The sequence below is a fragment of the Chiloscyllium plagiosum genome, chromosome 22 (genome assembly GCF_004010195.1).
Source record: "Chiloscyllium plagiosum isolate BGI_BamShark_2017 chromosome 22, ASM401019v2, whole genome shotgun sequence".
Classification (NCBI taxonomy): Eukaryota; Metazoa; Chordata; class Chondrichthyes; order Orectolobiformes; family Hemiscylliidae; genus Chiloscyllium; species Chiloscyllium plagiosum.
In genome coordinates, this window is record NC_057731.1 from 40,487,878 (window position 1) to 40,507,669 (window position 19,792).

The 19,792-nt window shown below is 39.3% G+C and overlaps 1 protein-coding gene across 1 annotated transcript in view; it reads left to right on the forward strand.

Annotated features, from left to right (window-relative positions):
- Positions 1 to 18,654, forward strand: part of LOC122561234 — a 322,916-nt gene extending 304,262 nt beyond the window's left edge. The window contains exons 21-25 of the mRNA XM_043712844.1: positions 2,645 to 2,770; positions 4,456 to 4,633; positions 9,297 to 9,365; positions 14,144 to 14,237; positions 16,399 to 18,654. Of these exons, the coding sequence (XP_043568779.1) occupies positions 2,645 to 2,770; positions 4,456 to 4,633; positions 9,297 to 9,365; positions 14,144 to 14,237; positions 16,399 to 16,438 (507 nt within the window). The 3' untranslated portion in view covers positions 16,439 to 18,654. The remainder of the gene's footprint in view (positions 1 to 2,644; positions 2,771 to 4,455; positions 4,634 to 9,296; positions 9,366 to 14,143; positions 14,238 to 16,398) is intronic.
- The last annotated feature ends 1,138 nt before the right edge of the window (positions 18,655 to 19,792 follow it).

A 19,792-nucleotide genomic window follows, 5' to 3' on the forward strand; every position in this document is an offset into this window, starting at 1 on the left:
TCCTCTCTCGTGCCCTCATAATTACCTTTATTTAACTGTCACACCATTATATCTGATTTTGCCTTCTCTCTTTCAAACTGCAGACTGAACTCTACCATATTATGATCGCTGCTTCCTAAGTGTTCCCTTACTTTAAGATTTTTTATAAAGTCTGGTTCATTACATAACACTAGGTCCAGAATAACCTGCTCCCTTGTGGGCTCCATGACAAGCTGTTTCAAAAGGCCATCCTGTAAGCATTCCATGAATTCCCTTTCTTTGGATCCACTGGCAACATTATTTACCCAGTCCACCTGCATACTGAAGTCTCCCATGATCACCGTGACCTTGCCTTTCTGACATGCCTTCTCTATTTCCCGGTACATGTTGCGCCCCTGGTCCTGACCACTGTTAGGTTCGCATAGCCATGACATGTACCCAACAATATGGAAAATGGCCCAGATGTGTCTCTCCACAAAAATGTCGATGCAATATGCAATAATTATCATCCAACAATTTACTCTCAATCATCAGCAGTGTGATGGAAAGTTTATCGCAAGCGCTGGCAAGTGAAACTTAGCTGCTAGTAATCTGCTCATTGATACTTAAATTGCATTCCATCTGGACCACTCAACTCCCAGCCTCATTACAATCTTGGTCCAAATATGGAAAAAGGTACTAAATTCTAGAGGTGAAGTGAGACTGATTGCTCTTGATACCAAGGTCACATTTAGAGAATGTGGAACAAGAAGCCCCAGTAAAATTGAAGTCAATGAGAAATCAGGGAGAATCTCTATTGAAGTAAAGAGGTTTGCACCTATCACAAAGTAAGTGGCTGTGGTTGTTGGGGACCTATCATTTTAGCCTCAGGACATTACTCCTTCATTCCGCAGAGCAGAATCTGAGCTTAACCATCTTCCATCCACTGCTTCATCACCTTCCCTATATTTGGAGGTCAGATAGTCGAAACGATCACTGAGGATTGCAGTGTTCATTATCATTCATGGTTCCTCAGATAATGAAGCAATCCAGAGTCTAACCACCTTCCTTTGACATACATTGCCATCAACATTCTGCAAGTCTCCACTGACATAATTGGATAAGCCACATGAGTACTTGAGTTTCTTGTCAAAAGCTTGGTATTCTGAAGTAAGTCATCTCCTGATTCCACAAGGCCTTTTGACCATCTGCAAGACACACATTAGACATGTCATGGAATAAGTGGTTGGATAAGTCCTGCTCTAACATATAAGAACCCAACACCATCTAGAACAATACAGCAAGCTTTGTTAGGCATCTGTCCACCTACCTCAAATATTCACCTCCATAACTATAAGTGCACAGTGGTTGGTGTACATATTCTTTACAAGATGAGCTGTAGCAAATCACCAACGCTATTTCTATGGCACCTTCTTGGCTTCTGCTTCTACCACTACAGTATTACCCAATATATTCATCACGTGGTGAATCGATGCTGTTCATTCTTAGATCCACGTAATATTTAGCAGTGTTAAAGTTTAACTTGCTCTGTTAACAGCTTAACCACAATTTGACGTTATTCTCTAATTAAGCAAGAAGGACTTAACCACGTTATTGTGCTCCAAATTGGACAGGCTGTGTCTCCATGTGTCAGAATATAGTTCCATTGATAGGTTTCTAGTGACCTTGAAGATAAAAGGCAATTTGCTCAATGAACAAAGTGTGTTTTGTCACATTCTTGTTCTTTCTGGGTGTCTCTCATTGACAAATATTTACATCTACAAGACCAATCTGAAGAATACTATGAAATCAATATTTGGAAGGACAGTGAACTATTGCTTTCGAAATTTTCTTGGAAGAAATTGAGTACACAATGGTTGCTATCTAAAGAACTTGGTTTTGTTTAGCTGGAGCTGGCAATTTATTGAGGTGTGCAAATGACAGACAGCACTGCATGGTTGCCACTGAAATGGAAAATTGTGGCAACTTGGAACACTGTTGGCAACATTCAGATGTGTTCAGCCTTCATCTTAATGGGTGTGTTAAAATGAATGACTGAAAGGGTTAGGGTGCCTTTGGTGTTTAAAGAACGATTGCTGGCGGTTTGCTACGACAAAGGTCTATGAAATGTCTCGATGCTGTTTTCAGAAATGGTAAGCAACAGATCATAAGCAATGTCAGAGCACAGAGTCAATATGTAGAGTTATGTTAATTCTTTACCCAGCCCAATTACCTGATATATAAATTTTAATTAAATGCAATTTATTCTTGAAGAAATTTATAAACTGAAGCATGCTGTTAGAAACCAAAATCTTCAGTTAGCAGATTGTCACCTCTTTGCATTGTGAAACAGTTGGACTGCAAAATGCTTTTAAAACTGATCTCCTCCTGCCTCTGATAGTGAGTGCATCGATCTTCAATGTATGATGTTCAAATGCACTTTATTTACGATTGCAACCACCACTACAGCCACCCCTCCACACAGTTTCAATCAGCTGGCCACTTGTTCTCAAATGTGAAATGAGTGGCCAGCAATTGCAAAGCACCCCATTGCGACAGTTGAGATAGCTGTTCGAATGTAAGAAACACATTGGAGAAAATAAAGTGTCCCCAACCCACAACCTTATTCATCCTTGTTATTATTTCTTTTGTTAGTTAACTTGAAGTATTGACTCATATCTTATAGGATGATGAAATTGAGACAATATTGATGAGCTATCGGGGTTTCAATGAGAAACGTGTTTCAAAAACACTTGTGATGGAATATATTCTGAAACTCATCTTAACAAATTCTGAACCACTATTTAAAGAGGTAAGGACAGAACAGATGTATACAAACTGTGCAATCCTCAGAACTGTCTCGAAAATGCTCTGTGCATTTAGAGTGTGATTGAAGAGAATATAGATTCATCACACAAAACAGCTACAAGGAATTCTATTCCAGAGTTTTATAAATCTGGCATGCACATTGTATGTCAAAGATCAGGCAGCTTTGTGCAATATTTACATGTTAGCAAAGCATTCCAAATGTACTTCTCAACAAAAAGACCTTTATAATCGAAATAATTCTACAACTTTGAATAATACTGTTCTTAAATATTCTGGCTTGCTGTTTGCTCATATATTTCAAACTTAACTTATAAAATATAAGATTATTTTTATGAACAGCACACTTCAATATTAAAAATAGAATGTTTCTATCTATATCACAGCCTTGATCTCCCCTCCCCTACTGCACTTAATGCATATTTGAATAAAGCGTTTGTGGTGCATTGCCAATCCGTGTGGTTAGTAGATGGACTGAAATGGAGAAAACAAAGGTTTTAATTCCTTGTGGTTGGCTCTGCTGATACATGCGTAATTGAGCAGATTCCTTGGCTATCATAGTAAAGGCTGCAGACCTCATCCCAATCTTTGGGATTTGTAGTTACTTGCATGACTGGAGGAAGGTGACTCATATCCTCAATGGAAAATTAACAGTACCCTCCCTGCTCTACCCTTGCAAAACAGACTGATTGACACCTACTCTCCAGAGCCCAATCGCATCAAAAGATCTGGCTTCAAAAGAAGCCACACAATTTCCAGACTTTGGACAAGAGAGGGAGTCTGAAGATGGGATTGTAGATTGTAAGGGCAGGAGGATTGAGGATGTGATTTTAAGAAAGGAACAATGGTAGCAGTTTTGAATGAGAGGGGGACAGTAACTGAGGAGAGGGATCCACAGTGGAAAATCCACAGTGGGCCAGGAAGGAAAGTTAGAAAGCTAGCCATTGAGGGTGGAGAAGGCAGGATTCAAATATGGAATTGTTTGCCTCTCCCAATTCATAACTCTGATGAAATCTGGCCCCTAATAATCAATGGCTCTATTAATGTTAAAAATGAGGCAACAGCTGGATCTTCATGAATAGATGTTTATGGTGGTGAGCTTGTACACTTGTTTGAAGCTCTGTTTTCTTACATCTGACAGTGTAATAGAGCCAGCAATATAAAGTGGATTTGGTGGATTAACATCACTCTAAGTGGGTATGGGTCTGAAAAGACTGCTAACTGTCTAAATGACTGATAACTCCACTATTAAAGATTTATTAGACAGAATTAATTTGGTCTGAGAAAATTTCAGTTTTTGGGAGGGAAGAGTCAAAAAAAATTTAATACTGTATCATTGGCAGAGAGGCTGGCAGATTCTGAAGGTCAGGCAGAGCAAAGGATTGTGAAGAGCCTATCTTAACTGCTAAACTACCAGACCACCCCAGATTATTTTGTTCAGCTTGGTTTAATAATTAACCCATGCACTATTGAAGAATTTTAGCACATTCAGAGAGACTAGATTCCAAAGCCAACACAGAATGGGTTGAAGCAAAAGAATGACTCTCAGATTAAATGCCACTTAAGCAGTTTTAATATCTTCACTGAATAGAGTGATTTTTGTTTTACTTTTACACGTTAAGCTCTAATGGGATTCACTTATTCTTTGAATATTACCTGTATGTTCCTCAGTGTGAAGCCAATCTCCAACAGCATTCTGAGACTGAGCCTGGTTATCTAACAAGCACAGAATTTGCACTGGCCTTTGAAAAATTTGCTCCACAGTGCAAAACAAAACTGAACCAGGTCTTGGTTGAACAATCCATTACTGCAAAGCAAAGTGCCTTTATTTCTTTATCAAGTGCAGCACGTATCCTATGAAATGAATTGCAAATATCTTGTAACTTGAAATAGCTAAATAATAAAATAACACCTATACTGGATTGTTAACTTTACAGATCTTTCAACTTTACATCTGTCTTTTGGGGAAGAAAAATAGAGTTGTTCAATTAATTGGTCTCAACTCTCTATATCAAGATATTTGACTGCCAACTTCCCAAGCATTGTCTAGTAAAAGATTTTTGGTGTTCAGATTAATTAATGTACAACTGTCTCACTGTTGGGAAATATTTCTTAATTATGACAACAACTATATCTTCTGGACGCCCATGTTTATCTTAAGTGATATGGTAGGAAGTTCTGTAGTCCAATTTGAAATATCTGTACATTAATGTCTCTTTACTGCAAAACCACAGTTATTTTTAAAATCAGTATTAAATGGTCATTGAACTGATTAACTAATAATGAGAATTGGTGGCTATTTAATATCTCGAACTACTGCTGGGCTGAGGTGGCGATTTTGAATACTGGTACGTGGTTCCTACTGGTAAGTATGTGTGTGCAAGTCTCAGGTGAGAACCAAATCTTCACTTTGTTTTGATAGGGTTAGGATTAGCCTTATCTTACCTCAGCTAATGCAACATGCATTACAGTTCTCAGTGATGGTGTACATGTTTTTTGCGTGGTGATGATCGTAAAAGATACCGCAGAACTGGTATAGTGCAGAAGCAAGATGTTTTGTTTCCCTAAAATGTTGAGATAAATAGGAATGAGCTACAGCCTTTTTACAACTTAGGAAAAGCTCTAAATCCTCTTTGCACTCTCAAATGCAAAGGCAGAAACTCATTTGCACAAGACTTTTCGGGTCATAACATGAACATATTAACAGAAGAACCAGAGGCCCATTAAAATTCATAGAGGCGTGATGCCAGCAGTTACACTGGACTGAAGGCTGAGCTGAACTTCTGGGATCATTGGGAAGAGGTTTCCAGGAACAGACCTTCAAAACTGGAGGTACATCCAGTCTTTCCGAACTCAGACTCACCCCAAACTTTCCCCACTACCACCACCACCCCGGTCAGAAGCAGCAGTAAAGTTTGCTGGCTGGCTCCAACCTGAAAAAGGAATGGATCATTGTCTCAAAAGAGCCCATGACAAAATTAAGCACCACCACCATCACTACAAAGTAGAATTAGATAAACTAGTGGGTCTCAAGGCAAAAAGTCCCCAAGCCCTGATGGCTTCAATCCTAAATTACTACAAGAGGTAGATTCAGAGATATTGGATGTAATTTTGGAGAAGTACCATTGGATTGGAAAACTGCCAATGTGACACCCCTATTTAAAAAGGAAGGGAGGCAAAAACACAGGTAACTATTGTTACCATCTAACATCTATTGTTGGGAAAGTATTGGAATCAATTACTAAGGAGGTAATAGCAGAGAATTTGGACCATCACAATCCAATCCAGCAAAGTCAGCAAGGCTTCATAAAAGGGAAATCATGTCCGATTAATTTATTAGAGTTTGTCCAGGAGGTTTCAACACAATGAAACGAGGGAACCAGATGTGTTGTGTTTGGACTTTTCGAAGGTGTTTGACAAACCACCTCACAAAAGCTTAAGTCATAAGACAAGAGCTGATGGTACTGATGGTAGTATACTGGTGTGTATTGGAATTGACACATGGACAGGCAACATTAAGTAGGGATGAGGGGTTCCTTTTCAAGTTGGTGACCCATGACCAGTGGGGTTCCCCAGGGATAAGTGGTGGGAGCACAACTGATTACAACATATATTCATGACTTGAGGAAAGGAAGTAAATGTACTGAAGTCAAATTTGTTGATGACACAAAGATAGATGGAAAGGCAGTTTGAAAGAGGGAAACAATCAGTTCACAGAGAGAAATGGATAGGTTACATAAATGGGAAAAATGTTGGCAAATGAGTATAATGTGGGGAAATGAAAAGTTGATCATTTTGGAAGGGAGAGCAAAAGAACAGGATATTATTTAAATGGAGAAAAACTGCAGAAAGCTGCAACACAAAGGGACTTGGGAATACTTACAAAACACAAAGCTAGCACACAGGTATAGCAGGAAGTGAGGAAGACTAATGGAATATTGGCCCTTAATTCAAGGGGGCTGGAGTATAAGAGTAGGGAAGTCTTGCTGCAACTGTTCAAGGTTCTGGTGAGACCAAGCTGGAGTACTGAGAGCAGTTTTGGTCCCTGTAAAGAAAGACATAATTTCATTGGAGGCAGTTCAGAGAAGGTTCACTAGAATGAGAGGATGTTTCCTCTCATGGGAGAGTCAAAAGCCAGAGGGCATGGTCTTAGAATTAAAAGCTGGCAATTTAAGACTGAGATGAGGAAGAATTTCTTCCTTAAAGAGAAGAGTCTTTAGAACGCCTTGCTACAGAGAGTTATGGGGTCAGAATGCCTGTGTACATTTAAGGCTGAGATAGATAGATTCTTGATCAGTAAGGAAATCAAGGATTATGGGGAAAAACACAGGGTATGAGGAATGTCAAATCAGCCATGATCCTATTGAATGGCAGAGAAGGCTTGAGACGCCGAATGGCCTACTCCTATTCCTATTTTTTATGGTCTTCAGAGCCATTTTAAAATATTTTTGCGAAGAATAGATGACTCTCCCTGTTTCTGATCTTCAGAATTCCTGGGCCAAGTTTCTCACCTTGAGCCCTAACCCCATGATATGGAACATACTTGCTCATCACAAGAATGAATGCCTTGTCTAATTTGGCATTCTTGCTGTTAACCATATGCCAGGACAGTTTGAATCCTAGAATTTAGTAGTTCTGAGCCTATGACGTTTGTTTTTTGGAATGGAGGAAAACTACTGCAAATCTGGGATCTAAGACTACCCTGGAGCTAGCAAATTCTGGTCTCAGTGGAGTTAATATGATTTCTCTGCACTTCTAGCTGTATTCGAACATAAAGTGCAAGTAACTTTGAGATCAGACTCTTTATGTTCCTTGACAGCACTCATCTCCCCATGAGGTACTCACATTTACCTTAACATCAAGGATTGGAGCATATCACATTTATTAATAAGTAGAAATCCCTTCCCCAAGAATTAACTGTGCAACCAACCAAAATTCTGCCAACAATCTGCTTCCTCACTTGTATTTGTGTATAAGATATAATATCCAAAAGAAGATTTCTGAGCCACGGTGGCTCAGTGGTTAGCACTGCTGCCTCACAGCACCAGGGATCCGGGTTTGATTCCACCCTTGGTTGACTGTCTGTGTGGAGTTTGCACATTCTCGCTGTGTCTGCATGGGTTTACACCAGGTACTCTGGGTTTCCTCCCACAGTCCAAAGATGTGTAGATTAGGTGGATTGGCCATGCTAAATTTCCCATAGTGTCCAGGGATGTGCAGTTAAGTGGATTAGCAATGGGAAATATGGGGTTAAAGGTAAGGGGGATGGATCTGAGGGGGATGCTCTTCAAAGAGTCAGTGTGGACTCAATGGGCCGAATGGCCTGTTTTCACACTGTAGGGATTCTATGATTCTAAACCATTACACACTTTAGCTTGCAGCTGTTGTGGGTATGTTCACCGAGCTTAACTTCTGTCATAGTGATAAGGAACAGATGGTAGAATTGCCCTTCTCACAGACAGTTTGGGATGGCCTCCAAATACTGGTCTTACCACTGATGTCCACATCCCAAGAAAATGTCAAAATAAATTAATTTTCATACAGATGAAGCTAAGGTATTCACATTAGTGCTCATTAAGTAACATAAGTTAATGAATTCAAGTAATAAGAAAGTCCATCATGGTCAGTTTAAGATTCTCCATTCCAAAGTGTGGTTTAATATATTTATAGCTCTCTGAAAAATAAGTTCCTGGCTAGATTCCCTAAATAATAAGTCAAGATCCAAATTATCTTGGACTCAACATGAAAATCATCAACTTAGACTAAAATCCCATGTGCAAATGGAAACACTCCAAATGTGCAGAAGCAAATAGTTTAATGCAGTTGGTATTCACAGAAATAACTAAACAAAGATAAGACACTTGCACTCCCTATCATAAGACTTATCTGAAAAGACAAAACAAACTTCAAATGGTGAGATCAAAAGCACACTCCTAAATATTGGAAAGCTGAAGTAAAAACAATTTGAAATATTGAAAATATGCCATGGATCAATGATTGTCTGAAGGAGAAAGCTACGTTAGAGTCAGAACTAACATGCTACAAGTAGAGAAAGCTTTCTAAGCTCTGGAGCAGCTGATGGTTTCCCCATGTGGTGGACATCTGGAAATGAAAGGGCTCTTAATAGGGTCTTTCAGCGTGCAAATCAGTTGCTCACCTCTTGGAACTGGCACACCACTTCCAATCCCACCGCTAGGAAAATGCCTCAGTGGTGGGAACACTTCAGGAGCCATTCTGCACCTCTCCACTATAATGTCCTTGCACACCCCCATCCCCCCAAGATCTCGCTGCTCCCACCTGAGTACTAGTAAATTCTGGTCTTCAAGACTTCTTACATGGTCATTGCTTTCACAACAGCAAATTCATGGGTTCCTTTACTGCCTCACTTTGGCTCTGCAGGCAAGGCCAAGAATAACCTCCTTAAGTTTAAAGACTTTTTATTTGTAAGTGTATATTTAATATTGAAGTATGTTCTTTCCTGAACATTTAATTTTCTTAACATGGCTTACCAGAGATTACAGCATACTTGATGTTGCTGCAGCAAATGGATCTGCACAAAGAACATCTACAGATTACACCAGGTAAGGGAAGGACTAGTTTATTTTTGGCAGGGAGAAGATACGATTGTGCTCTATGCATCTTAATTATCAGATTTTTCCCTTCTGTGGTATTTTTCCAGAAGACTACTCTTGAAACCTTGTAGTATTCGCCACTCTACTGTATGTGGTACTGAGTAAGGGTCTTTAAGGTAGCTTGCTGACACCAATCCTTATTTGTCATTGTTTTAGCTTTGGCTTATCCACTCGTCAGTGGTAAAGCATAAAACTCTTCAGAGTATTTACAGAAGAGGCACAATCAATCAGTCTAGAATCAGTGGTGGGGAAACTATTGGAAGCAATTCTGAGGAACAGAATTAATCTGCAGTTGGAGATACTGGGATTAATCAAGAAGAGGGCATGGTTTTGTTTGGGGGATGCCATACCTCTCTAACTTGCTAGAAATTTTCAGAGAGCTCACCAGGTGCATAGATGAGGGAAATATGGTCTACTTAGACTTCAGCAAGGCTTTTGATAAAGTCCCCCATGGGAGACCGACAGTGAAGGTAAGAGCCCTTGGGACCAAAGGAAATTTGGCTAATTGGATCCTAAATTGACTGAGTGGAAGAAAGCATAAGGTGATTTTCAAGGGGTGCTTCTGTGCCTGGGAGCTTGTGTCTGAGTGAGGTTCTGCAGGAATCAGTGTTGACAGTGCTGTTTGTGGTATGTATAAATGAGTCAGACTTGAATGTAAGAGAGTTTATCAGTAAAATCACAAGAAAATTATTGGGATGCTAAATAATCAGGAGGATGGCCTTAGATTACAGGAGTATATAGATGGGCTAGCCAGAAAGGCTGATTAGTGGCAAATAGAGTTTGATCCGAATAAATATGAAGTGATGCACTTAGGCAGGACAAGCAAGGCAAGGGAATTCATTATGAAGAATAGGATCCTGCGAAGCATGGAGGATCAGGGGCACATTGATGTGCATGGCCACCAGTCCTGGGATGTAGTGGGGCAGGTAGATAGAGGTGGTTAAGAAGACATGCGATATTTGCCTTTATTAGCCCAGGCACAGAGTTTAAGAGCAGGGTGGTTATACTGGAACTGAAGAAAAAGTTGGTTAGGCCATAGCTGGAGTATTGAGTGCAGTGCTGGAATCCACACTATAGAAGGGATGTGGTAGCACTGGAGAGAGTGCGGAGGAGACTGAGGGAGGACATGATTGAGATATATAAAGTTTTGAGGGGCAGAGACAGAGTAGACAGGAAGGAACTTTTCCCCTTGATGGAGGGATCAGTGACTGGGAGATATACATTGAAGGTAAGCGGCAGGAGATTTAGAGGGGATGTGAGGAATACTGTTTTCACTCAGAGGTTGGTGAGAATCTGGAATTCGCTGCTTATAAGGGTGGTAGAGGCAGAAAACCTCATAACATTTAAGAAGTATTACACTTGCAATGCCAAGGCATATAAGGCTATGGACCAAGGGTTGGAAAATGGGATTGGAATAGTTAGGTGGCTGTTTTTGAACATGGCAATGCACTGCAGGGCTCTTTTCTATGCTATAGACCTCTATGACTCTAGGCACTGTTCTGAGAACCCAAGAAGATTTCTTGCATCCTAGAAGTAAGTACAAATGCATTTGGCCAGGCATAATTACTAGGGTGAACACACAGATGCTGGAGAAACTCAGCAGGTCTGGCAGCATATGTGGCCAGAAAGCGATTTAAGGTTTTGACTCTGGCATCACTCTTGTTCAGTTCTGAAAAAGAATCATACCAGTCTTGAAGCATTAACCTTCTTTCTCTCCACAGATGCTGCCACACCTACTGTGTTTCTCTAGCATTCTTGGTGTTTTTGTTTTCAGATTTCCAGTGTCTGCAATATTTTGCTTTCATAATTACTGGGACCATAAGCGGTTAGCTCAGATACATCTGCTGCCTCCTAGAGTCAAACTCCTTATACCACCACACAGACTGTGTGACATCAGTAGAATTGGTGGAGCTAACGTAGCATGAGCGTTAACCCCTTCAGAACTATTAGTTTATAAAATACCCTCCTCTTCAGAAGTAATTGCAGGTAATTTTGCCCTTGGATAATAGTGCAAACATGGTGATATTGATTCAGTTGCCTGTTGTTATGCATTCTCCAAAATGAAAATGAAAATCCATTGAGCAATATCATCGGCGTTGTCATCCGTTTTTATAGAATCACTATCATTCCCATAGAATATTATCAGGGTACATTTTCACAGATGTTAACAGATATCCAAAGTCTTCAAATTCCTCATGTGATTCTAGAATTGCTGGATGTAACCAGAAAGAGCATCGTCATGGATCACCATACCATTGTAATCCATACAGACCTTCCACTTGGCTCATGAGATAATCTGTAATGAAACTCTCCTTATTAAATTATTGTGAGCAGAGGTAACAGCACAAATGTCATTCTCAGAAACAGTAGAACACATTCTCAAAGTAAAAGTCACTATAGTCTTACAAGACCATCAAAGAGAGAGACAACTGGCGGTTGTTTAACCTGAGGGTTACCACGTCTCAGGCGAGTTGAGACGTTGAGGAGGTGTGTCATTCTTGGTAACCTCAGCTGGAGTGGGAATTGAACCTGCACTGTTAGCGTCACTCATCATCCCAAACCAGTTATCAGCCAACTGATCTAGCTGACCCCTAATCTCATAGTGCAAGGAAATATTAATAGGAAACTGGACAGTTCAGATAGAAACAATTCTTATTGTATAGTATAGAAATATAAGGTGGGATTTTCCTCTCCATCAAGGTAGTGAGATAAGTGGCAGAAATGGAAAATAATCAAATAGATTGGCACGTCAGCAAGCAAGTTCTGGGTGGGATGTCATCTGGACAACTTGCCTACGCCTCCACCACTTAAAGAGCTTTACTGGTCAATAAATTGCTACTGACAGGCTTCAACCTGCTACTGACCAAATTCACAACCTTCCTGACGGGAAAGAGAAGTGTCTGCATTCCCCACAGGAAAACCAAGGAGGTCTACATGCCAAATTGGTGGGGGAGATGGGGCTACATTTGTTCTGGTCTGGGGGAAATTAAGGGTACGGATGGTGGACAGGGGAGGGCTGGTGAATGTCCACCCTTGCATCCAGCCCTTCCTGTCACCATGACCTGTGGTCCACACACCACCGAAAAAAAATCCATTGTCAAACTTGTTGCAGCAGCCCTTCATGGTATTGCAGCCTCCAAGCCTCTGGTGATAATTTCCAGAGCCCACAAGCTAGTGGCCAGTGATTGGGCATTAGCTTTTGGAGAGGAAGGTTTCAGTGCTGAGGCTTATCAGGTCTTGTGGCTGATTAAAGCTTGATCTGGTGAGCTTTTGCATTGGTAGGTGCAGGGACATTGAAGAAGCTCACCACCACATTTAATGCAGAGAGTTCTACATCTAGCCCATAGCAAAGAATCTGGTTGTGTAAGGCAATAATTTTAATGGGAGTTTTGCATTAGCCTGAAGGTTACACAGAGAAAATATATTGCTCTTCAGTGTGCACTGAACATTGGGTTCTGCTGGAGAGTTAAAATTGACCTTGGCTCAGCTGGACTAAACAAAGACAAAGACAATCAATAAGCATCCTACCCCAATCATTATCAATATTTTCTAATCAACCTGTTCAGCGATGTTACTACACATCTCTGGTCCAGGTGGCACTGAACCCGGGCCTCCTGGCTCAGAGGTATGGACGCTGCCCATTCATTAAGATATGATATTTATTCGATCAAGGTTCCATGCGGTCACATGCCTTAGATGCAATTAGCACTGTTAATTTGTTTTCATTTTATATAACAATTTATCACCATGGTCTCATTTGTAAGAGTGATTGTGTGTATTTGTAGCTCACAGAGGTTCATTGCTGCACTTTCTGTAGCATGCTGCGATATTCCGGACTTGTCATTGGGGTTTTACATGGTACTTTAACTTCTTACATAACCTCTCCATAACACCCTTAATCTGCGATATACTGTCACCCAGAGAGGAATTGCTGATATGAATTGCCTCAGAAATAGAGAACAATATTCCACTATTTTTAAGCAGCTTTGCATTTGATAATTCATAGCACCTTGGGTTTGTGTTGGTTCTTAGTCTCACTGTACAGCTGAGGAGAAATATTGCAAAGTTATGGACGACATTTCTAATTTATATGTTTTACATTGATATGCACTGTAATTAATTTAAATCTGTTCATATGGGGTGACTGGTGGTTTGGGGGAAGAACAGTTCTCAAGGCTAAAACCAATATGCATAAAAAAGAATCCAGTAATGAAATATATATTAACATAGCATTACCCAATGAATATTTATGCATTTATAACCATCATTCAATACTGAGTTTCATAATGAAATATTCCACTTATATCACCAACCAAACTTTCAGTGCACTTGTAATTAGAGCAGATCTGTTAGAGCTCATGATAGTTTGCTAAAACTGGATTATTTACTGTACTGGATTTAGGTTTACTCCTGTGTCAACCCTATAGCACAATGTCATTTAGTGATTTCAAAATTGGATAATAGCTTCATGAACTGTAGTACTGGCTTCTGATAAATATTTTTCCCTCTTATCTCTTCATTCACTCCGAATTTAAAGTGGAATGCAAATGATTTTTTAAGTAGTGTAGTTAATAAATACGATAGATTCATGCATTATAAGTATTGCTGTAGAATGCTTAAATTCTTATTTAAATTGATACTAATTAATACTAGCAGTTCTTTGTTAGAAGTTACTTTCATATATTTAGCATCTTTGGCATCTTTAGCACTTATTTTGCTCTCTGCAGAGCTATCCTCAACATTAACCACTGATGTTAAACCAGAAGATGGACATCTCATTACCATATCTAAGTTGAAACTGCTTGTTAATAATATGGCCAGGTAAAGTATGCCGCATAGCAATAAGTAGTGTAATTTAGTCCATTGTTAAGAGTATTATGGACCTAAATTATGCAGAGACATTACAAATAATGGCAAAAATCATTACTATTCCACTGCAAATTTAATGTTTGTTCAACGTTTGATAGAAGACACTAATGTCACATGCAATACATTTGTAATTAAACATACATTTCTTTCACATCTGAAAGTATTCAAGAGCGGTCCTCCCCTCATCATTTCTTTAGATGAAATATTCACTGATTATCTCTGTTTTACATTTAAACTCTTAAGTGTATGAGGATAATAAAATTCTAAATTGTTTTTATAGCCACAGTAGTTTAATATTAATGATGAATGAAACTTGTCTCAAAACATCAGTAATATTTTTTAATCATCTACCCCTGCCAATACATGCATGCACATTAGGATCTGGGCGAGCTAAACTTGGCACCTTGAACTTGCTGTTCGTTCACATTCCCACCTCCTTCTGATAACTTTTCACCTCCTTGTTCACCTCCTTGTTTATCAAGATTCTATCTAACTTTGCTTTAAAAATATTCAAGACTTCTAATTCCTTTAGAGGAAGAGAGCTCAAAAGACTCATGACCCAGTGAGAAACAAAATTCTCCTTACCTCTGACCTTTGTGACCCATTATTTTTAAATAGTGACCCTTCTCATTCCAGATTATCCCACAGGAGGCAACATCATTTCCACATCCACCTTGTCACGGCCCCCTCACGATCTGATAGATTTAGTCAGGTTAAACTTTTACTGTTCTAAACTCCAGAGGATATAAGCCTAGCCTGTCCAGCTTTTCCCATTAAAAAATGCATTAATTTGGGGTATCAGTCCAGGAAACCTTTTCTAAACTGCTTCCAACACATTTATATCCTTCCTTAAATAAGGAAGCCAATAGTCTATTTGACAGATCACTTAATATATCTATATTCCTTTGTGGCCTCCTTCTGTCGTCTTCACAAAATACTTACCAACTATTTTTGTGTCAACAAATATAGCTACCATACCGTCAGTTCCTTCATCCAAGTCATTCATATAAATTGTAATAAATTGAGGCCCCAGCATTGATCCCTATCATACATCACATATTACATCTTGCCAAATATAAAATGATCCACTTATACCTCTTCTGTTTCCAGTTAGCCAGTCAACCTTCCACACATGCCAATATGTTCCTCTCTACATCATGAGCTTTCTTTTCCCTCAATAACCTTTGATGTGGCACCTTATCAACTGCCAAGGACTGTATTAATCTTACTGATTGCATTTATTTGCTGGTTTAAATGATGTCATCTTTTACACCATGATGTGGAGATACCAATGGAGTGGACAAAGTCAGCAGTCACACAACACCAGATTATAGTCCTTTAAGTTTATTTGAAATCATAACTTTTCAGAGCGCTGCTCCTTTGTCAGGTGAAATGACCTGATGAAGGAGCAGCGCTTTGAAAGCATGTGTTTTCAAATAAACCTGTTGGACTATAATCTGGTATTGTGTGACTTATGACTTCGATCTTTTACACCACCATTGTTCAGGTTGGGAACTGTTAAACACAAACCTAGTTTTTACTTTTACAGCTGATACATTTATTTCCAATTAAATAATTAAGAGAGACATGTTTTTTTAAAAAATCCTTTAGAATAACAACTAAAGAAACTTCACAATTTTGTTTTCATATCTGTTCTGGTGTCAGTAAAAGTGGAATCTGTATCTAAGTTCAATTCCAAAAGAACACTTGAACTTGTGATTTTTTTTAAGTTACAAGCTTCAGACTCTTGGAAATGTTTTTAAAGTGACATAGACAGGTTAAGTATGTTACTTTGAAATTCATACTGATAACTCTTTATAGAATTAAAATATTATTTATCTTAAATTGTTTAATATATACTTCTGTCTTCTGAATTCAAACATCATAAAACCACCCATTCAGTCAAATAAGTTATGTTGATCAATTAATTGAAATACACTATCCACTCTGTAATTTAAATTTCAAATAACATTTGTGAAGGAAGAGTTGAACTTAGAAAGTGCCTTTCAAAATCTCAGGACATCTAGATGCTTTTCCCAGTTTTATGAAATGTGGTCCCTGTTTAAGTTAGGAAAGCTGTGGAAGACAGTTTAACAATTTAATTTTATTTTAGGATCAAGAAGATACAATTGGCATACGCCCACACAGTCTAACAGAAAGCAGTCGCTGTGTTGGTCAAATGACTCAATCCACTGACTTCAAGACAAAATCAGCACTTCCAGATTCTACTAATGAAGATAGACGGACTTTGAAAGAACTATGAACTTTAATTCTTTTTAAATGATGGAGTATAATTTTGTTGCCAGTTAGCAAAATTTTAATGTCAAATTTGTATGAACACAAAATTCCTGTGCAGTTGCCACCATTTACACCTTCTGTGCTTCCCAGCTTTATGGGACAAATACCATTACCATTCTTATGCAAGTGTCATAAGAAGTAAGTACAAAAGCACTGCTTATCACTTACAAAGAATACTTTTGGACAGGTCTTCTGACCTCACTAACCTGCCCCATTACCTCCACTGCTCCGACAATGTTTCACAACATGCAATGTTCAACTTTATTCTAAATGATGACATCACAAAGGATTGGTGCTGCAATGAGTCTTTGACATAATTTCCTCTTTGCTGGTAAACTTACATTTGGTGATTCTCTCAGTCTGTATGGAAAGGCAAAGGAAACTCATGCTGACACCCTGTGGTATTTCTGTGACCAGTAGAGCCACTTCTGATGTAAATGTACAACAGTTAGTTAATTCAGTAACAAACATAAAGAATAGGAGGTAGAATGTTTGGCCATTGATCATTCTCCACCATTCAAAAAGATCCTGGCTGATATGTTTGGATTTTGAATTCTACATTCCCATCTACCCCACTTCTCCATTCACCATGTCTTTGCATTCCTCATATAAATCCTTGAATAAATTGGAAAAGGTTGAGGCCCCAGCACAGATCCCACCAGGACACCAATGATCACATCATGCCTATTTTTGCAGACTCCCTACTTTTGGCTAGACAGTCAATCTTCTGTCCATGCTTACACTTACTTCCTCCACCAGGCACTTTTATTTTCTGCAGTAACTTTCGATGTGACAGCATATCAAATGCCTTTTAGAAATTCAAGTACAGTAAATCTACAGGCTCTGTTTTATCCACAGCGTTTCCTACTCCTTCAAAGAATTCCAATTAAATGGTTCATTTTGATTTCCCTCTGAGAAACCAAGCTGACTTTTCATGATTACCTTGAGGTTTCCAAGTGTGCAACTCTAATGTCTTGAATGATTGATTCTAACACCTTCCTCATGACAAATATCAAGCCTACTGGCCTATACTTTCCTGTTTTCTTGAGTAGATAAGTTATATTTGCTACTTTGCAGTCTAATAGAACTTTTCTTGCACCTAGGGATCTATGGAAAATTAAATCTAATGCATCTACAACTTCAGTAACAACCATCTTTTAAGGCCACAGGGTGAAATCCATCTGGACTCAGAGTCAAGTCAGCCTACCTCTCCATCAGTTTGCTTTGTACCACTTCCCTCATGATTATAATTTTGCTAAGTTTCTCTCTTCCTTCCTACTCCTTCCAGCTTGCTTATGGGATGTGGATGTCACTGGTAAGGCAACATTTATTGCCCATCTCAAAGGTCCCTTGAATTGAATGGATTGCCAGGCCATTTCAGGGCCAAGTTAATAGTCAAGCACATTACTGTAGGTCTGCAGTCACGTGTTGGACAGACCAGAAAACGGTGGCTGATTTCCATCACCAAAGTACAGTAGTGAACCAGATGGAGTTTTGTGACAATTGGCAGTATGTACATTAGGCCAGCTGTTAATTCCATTGAATTGAAATTTCACCAATGTCCATGGTGGGATTCAAACCTACATCCTTGGAACAATAGCCTGGGGGTCTGGATTACTGGTCCAGCTTGATTACCACCATGCCAATGCCTCCCCAATTGTTTTAAATCCTTGATAGTGAAAATAGAAGCAAAATGTTTGTTCACTTCGTCTGGTATTTCCTTATTATCTATGATTAACTTCCCATTCTCACACTCTAAAGGACCCATACTCACTTTACTTCCTTTTTCCCTTTTTAAAATATTTGTAGCAACTCTTACTATCTGTTTTTACATTCCTTACTAGCTTCCCTTCACACTGAAATTTCTTTCTTCTGATTAACTTTGAGACATTTCTTTCCATTCTTTATAGGCTGATCAATGACCTGACCTGCCATTTCTCTTTGCAGATTTAGATGCATTGTTCCTTAAGTTTGATGCTTTCCCACACTTAAGAATCAAAAAGTTATAGAGATGTACAGCACGGAAACAGACCCTTTGGTCCAACTCCACCATGCCATTCAGATATCCTAAATTAATCTAGTCCCATTTGCCAGCACTTGGCCCATATCCCTCTAAACCCTTCCTATTCATATACCCATCGAGATGCTTTTTAAGTGCTGTAATTGTACACGTCTTTAGTGAATGATAGGTTGTAAGTATTGGGGCAGGGGGCAGGAGGCATTGATGGGGGGGCCTATGGCCGAGCAGTATTATTGATGGACTGTTAATCCAGAGAACCAGTTAATGTCCCAGGGACCTGATTCAATTCCCACCATCGCAGATAGTGGAATTCAAATCCAATAAAAATCTGGAATTAAGAGTCCATTGTCGATTGTCAGGCAAAATCCATCTGGTTCACTAATGTCCTTTTGGGAAGGAAACTGACAACCTAACTTAATCTAAGCAACATGTGATTCCAAACCAATAGCAATGTGGTTGACTCTTAACTGGCCTCTGGGCAATTAAGGATGGGCATTAAATTCTGGCTGAGCCAGTGATGCCCTCAGCCTGTGAATGAATTTAAACAAAGGCCCTCCCATTTTCTTTATGATAGGAATATACATGTTCTGACTGTTTTGAAATATCAAGCCAGATTTCATTCTGGGATCTGTTTTGTCCGGTAGTAACATTAGCTGGGATCAAAACATCTCCCCCAATGCAATGGCTTCCTTCACCGCGATGTCAGGGTCAGTTTTTACATCCATCCTGCAAACCTGCTGTTATGTAAACAGGCTGTGGGAACTGCAAACCTATTGGACAATTTGCAGAGACCAACACTCTTACATGTCAAGTGAGAATGTCTGCTCTGGACAACAGGGCCATATTTGACTGAATATCATGGAGCCCTAGTAAAACCAGAGGCTTTGGTAATCAGGGAGAAAGCTCTACACTAGCTGAAGTCATACCTGATGCTAAGGAAGATAGTTGTGGTTGTTGTAGGTCAGTCATCACAGATCCAGGAAACCTCACTAGTTTCTCAGGGTAGTGTCTTTGACTCAATCATCTTCAAGTGCTTCATCAATGACCTTCTCTCCATCATAATGCCGGAAGTGGGCAAGTTCATTGACGATTGTACAATATTCAGCACTATTTGTGACCCCCTCAGATACTGAAGTAATCCTAGTCCATATGCACAAACAGCTGAACAATATCAAGATTTGAGCTGACA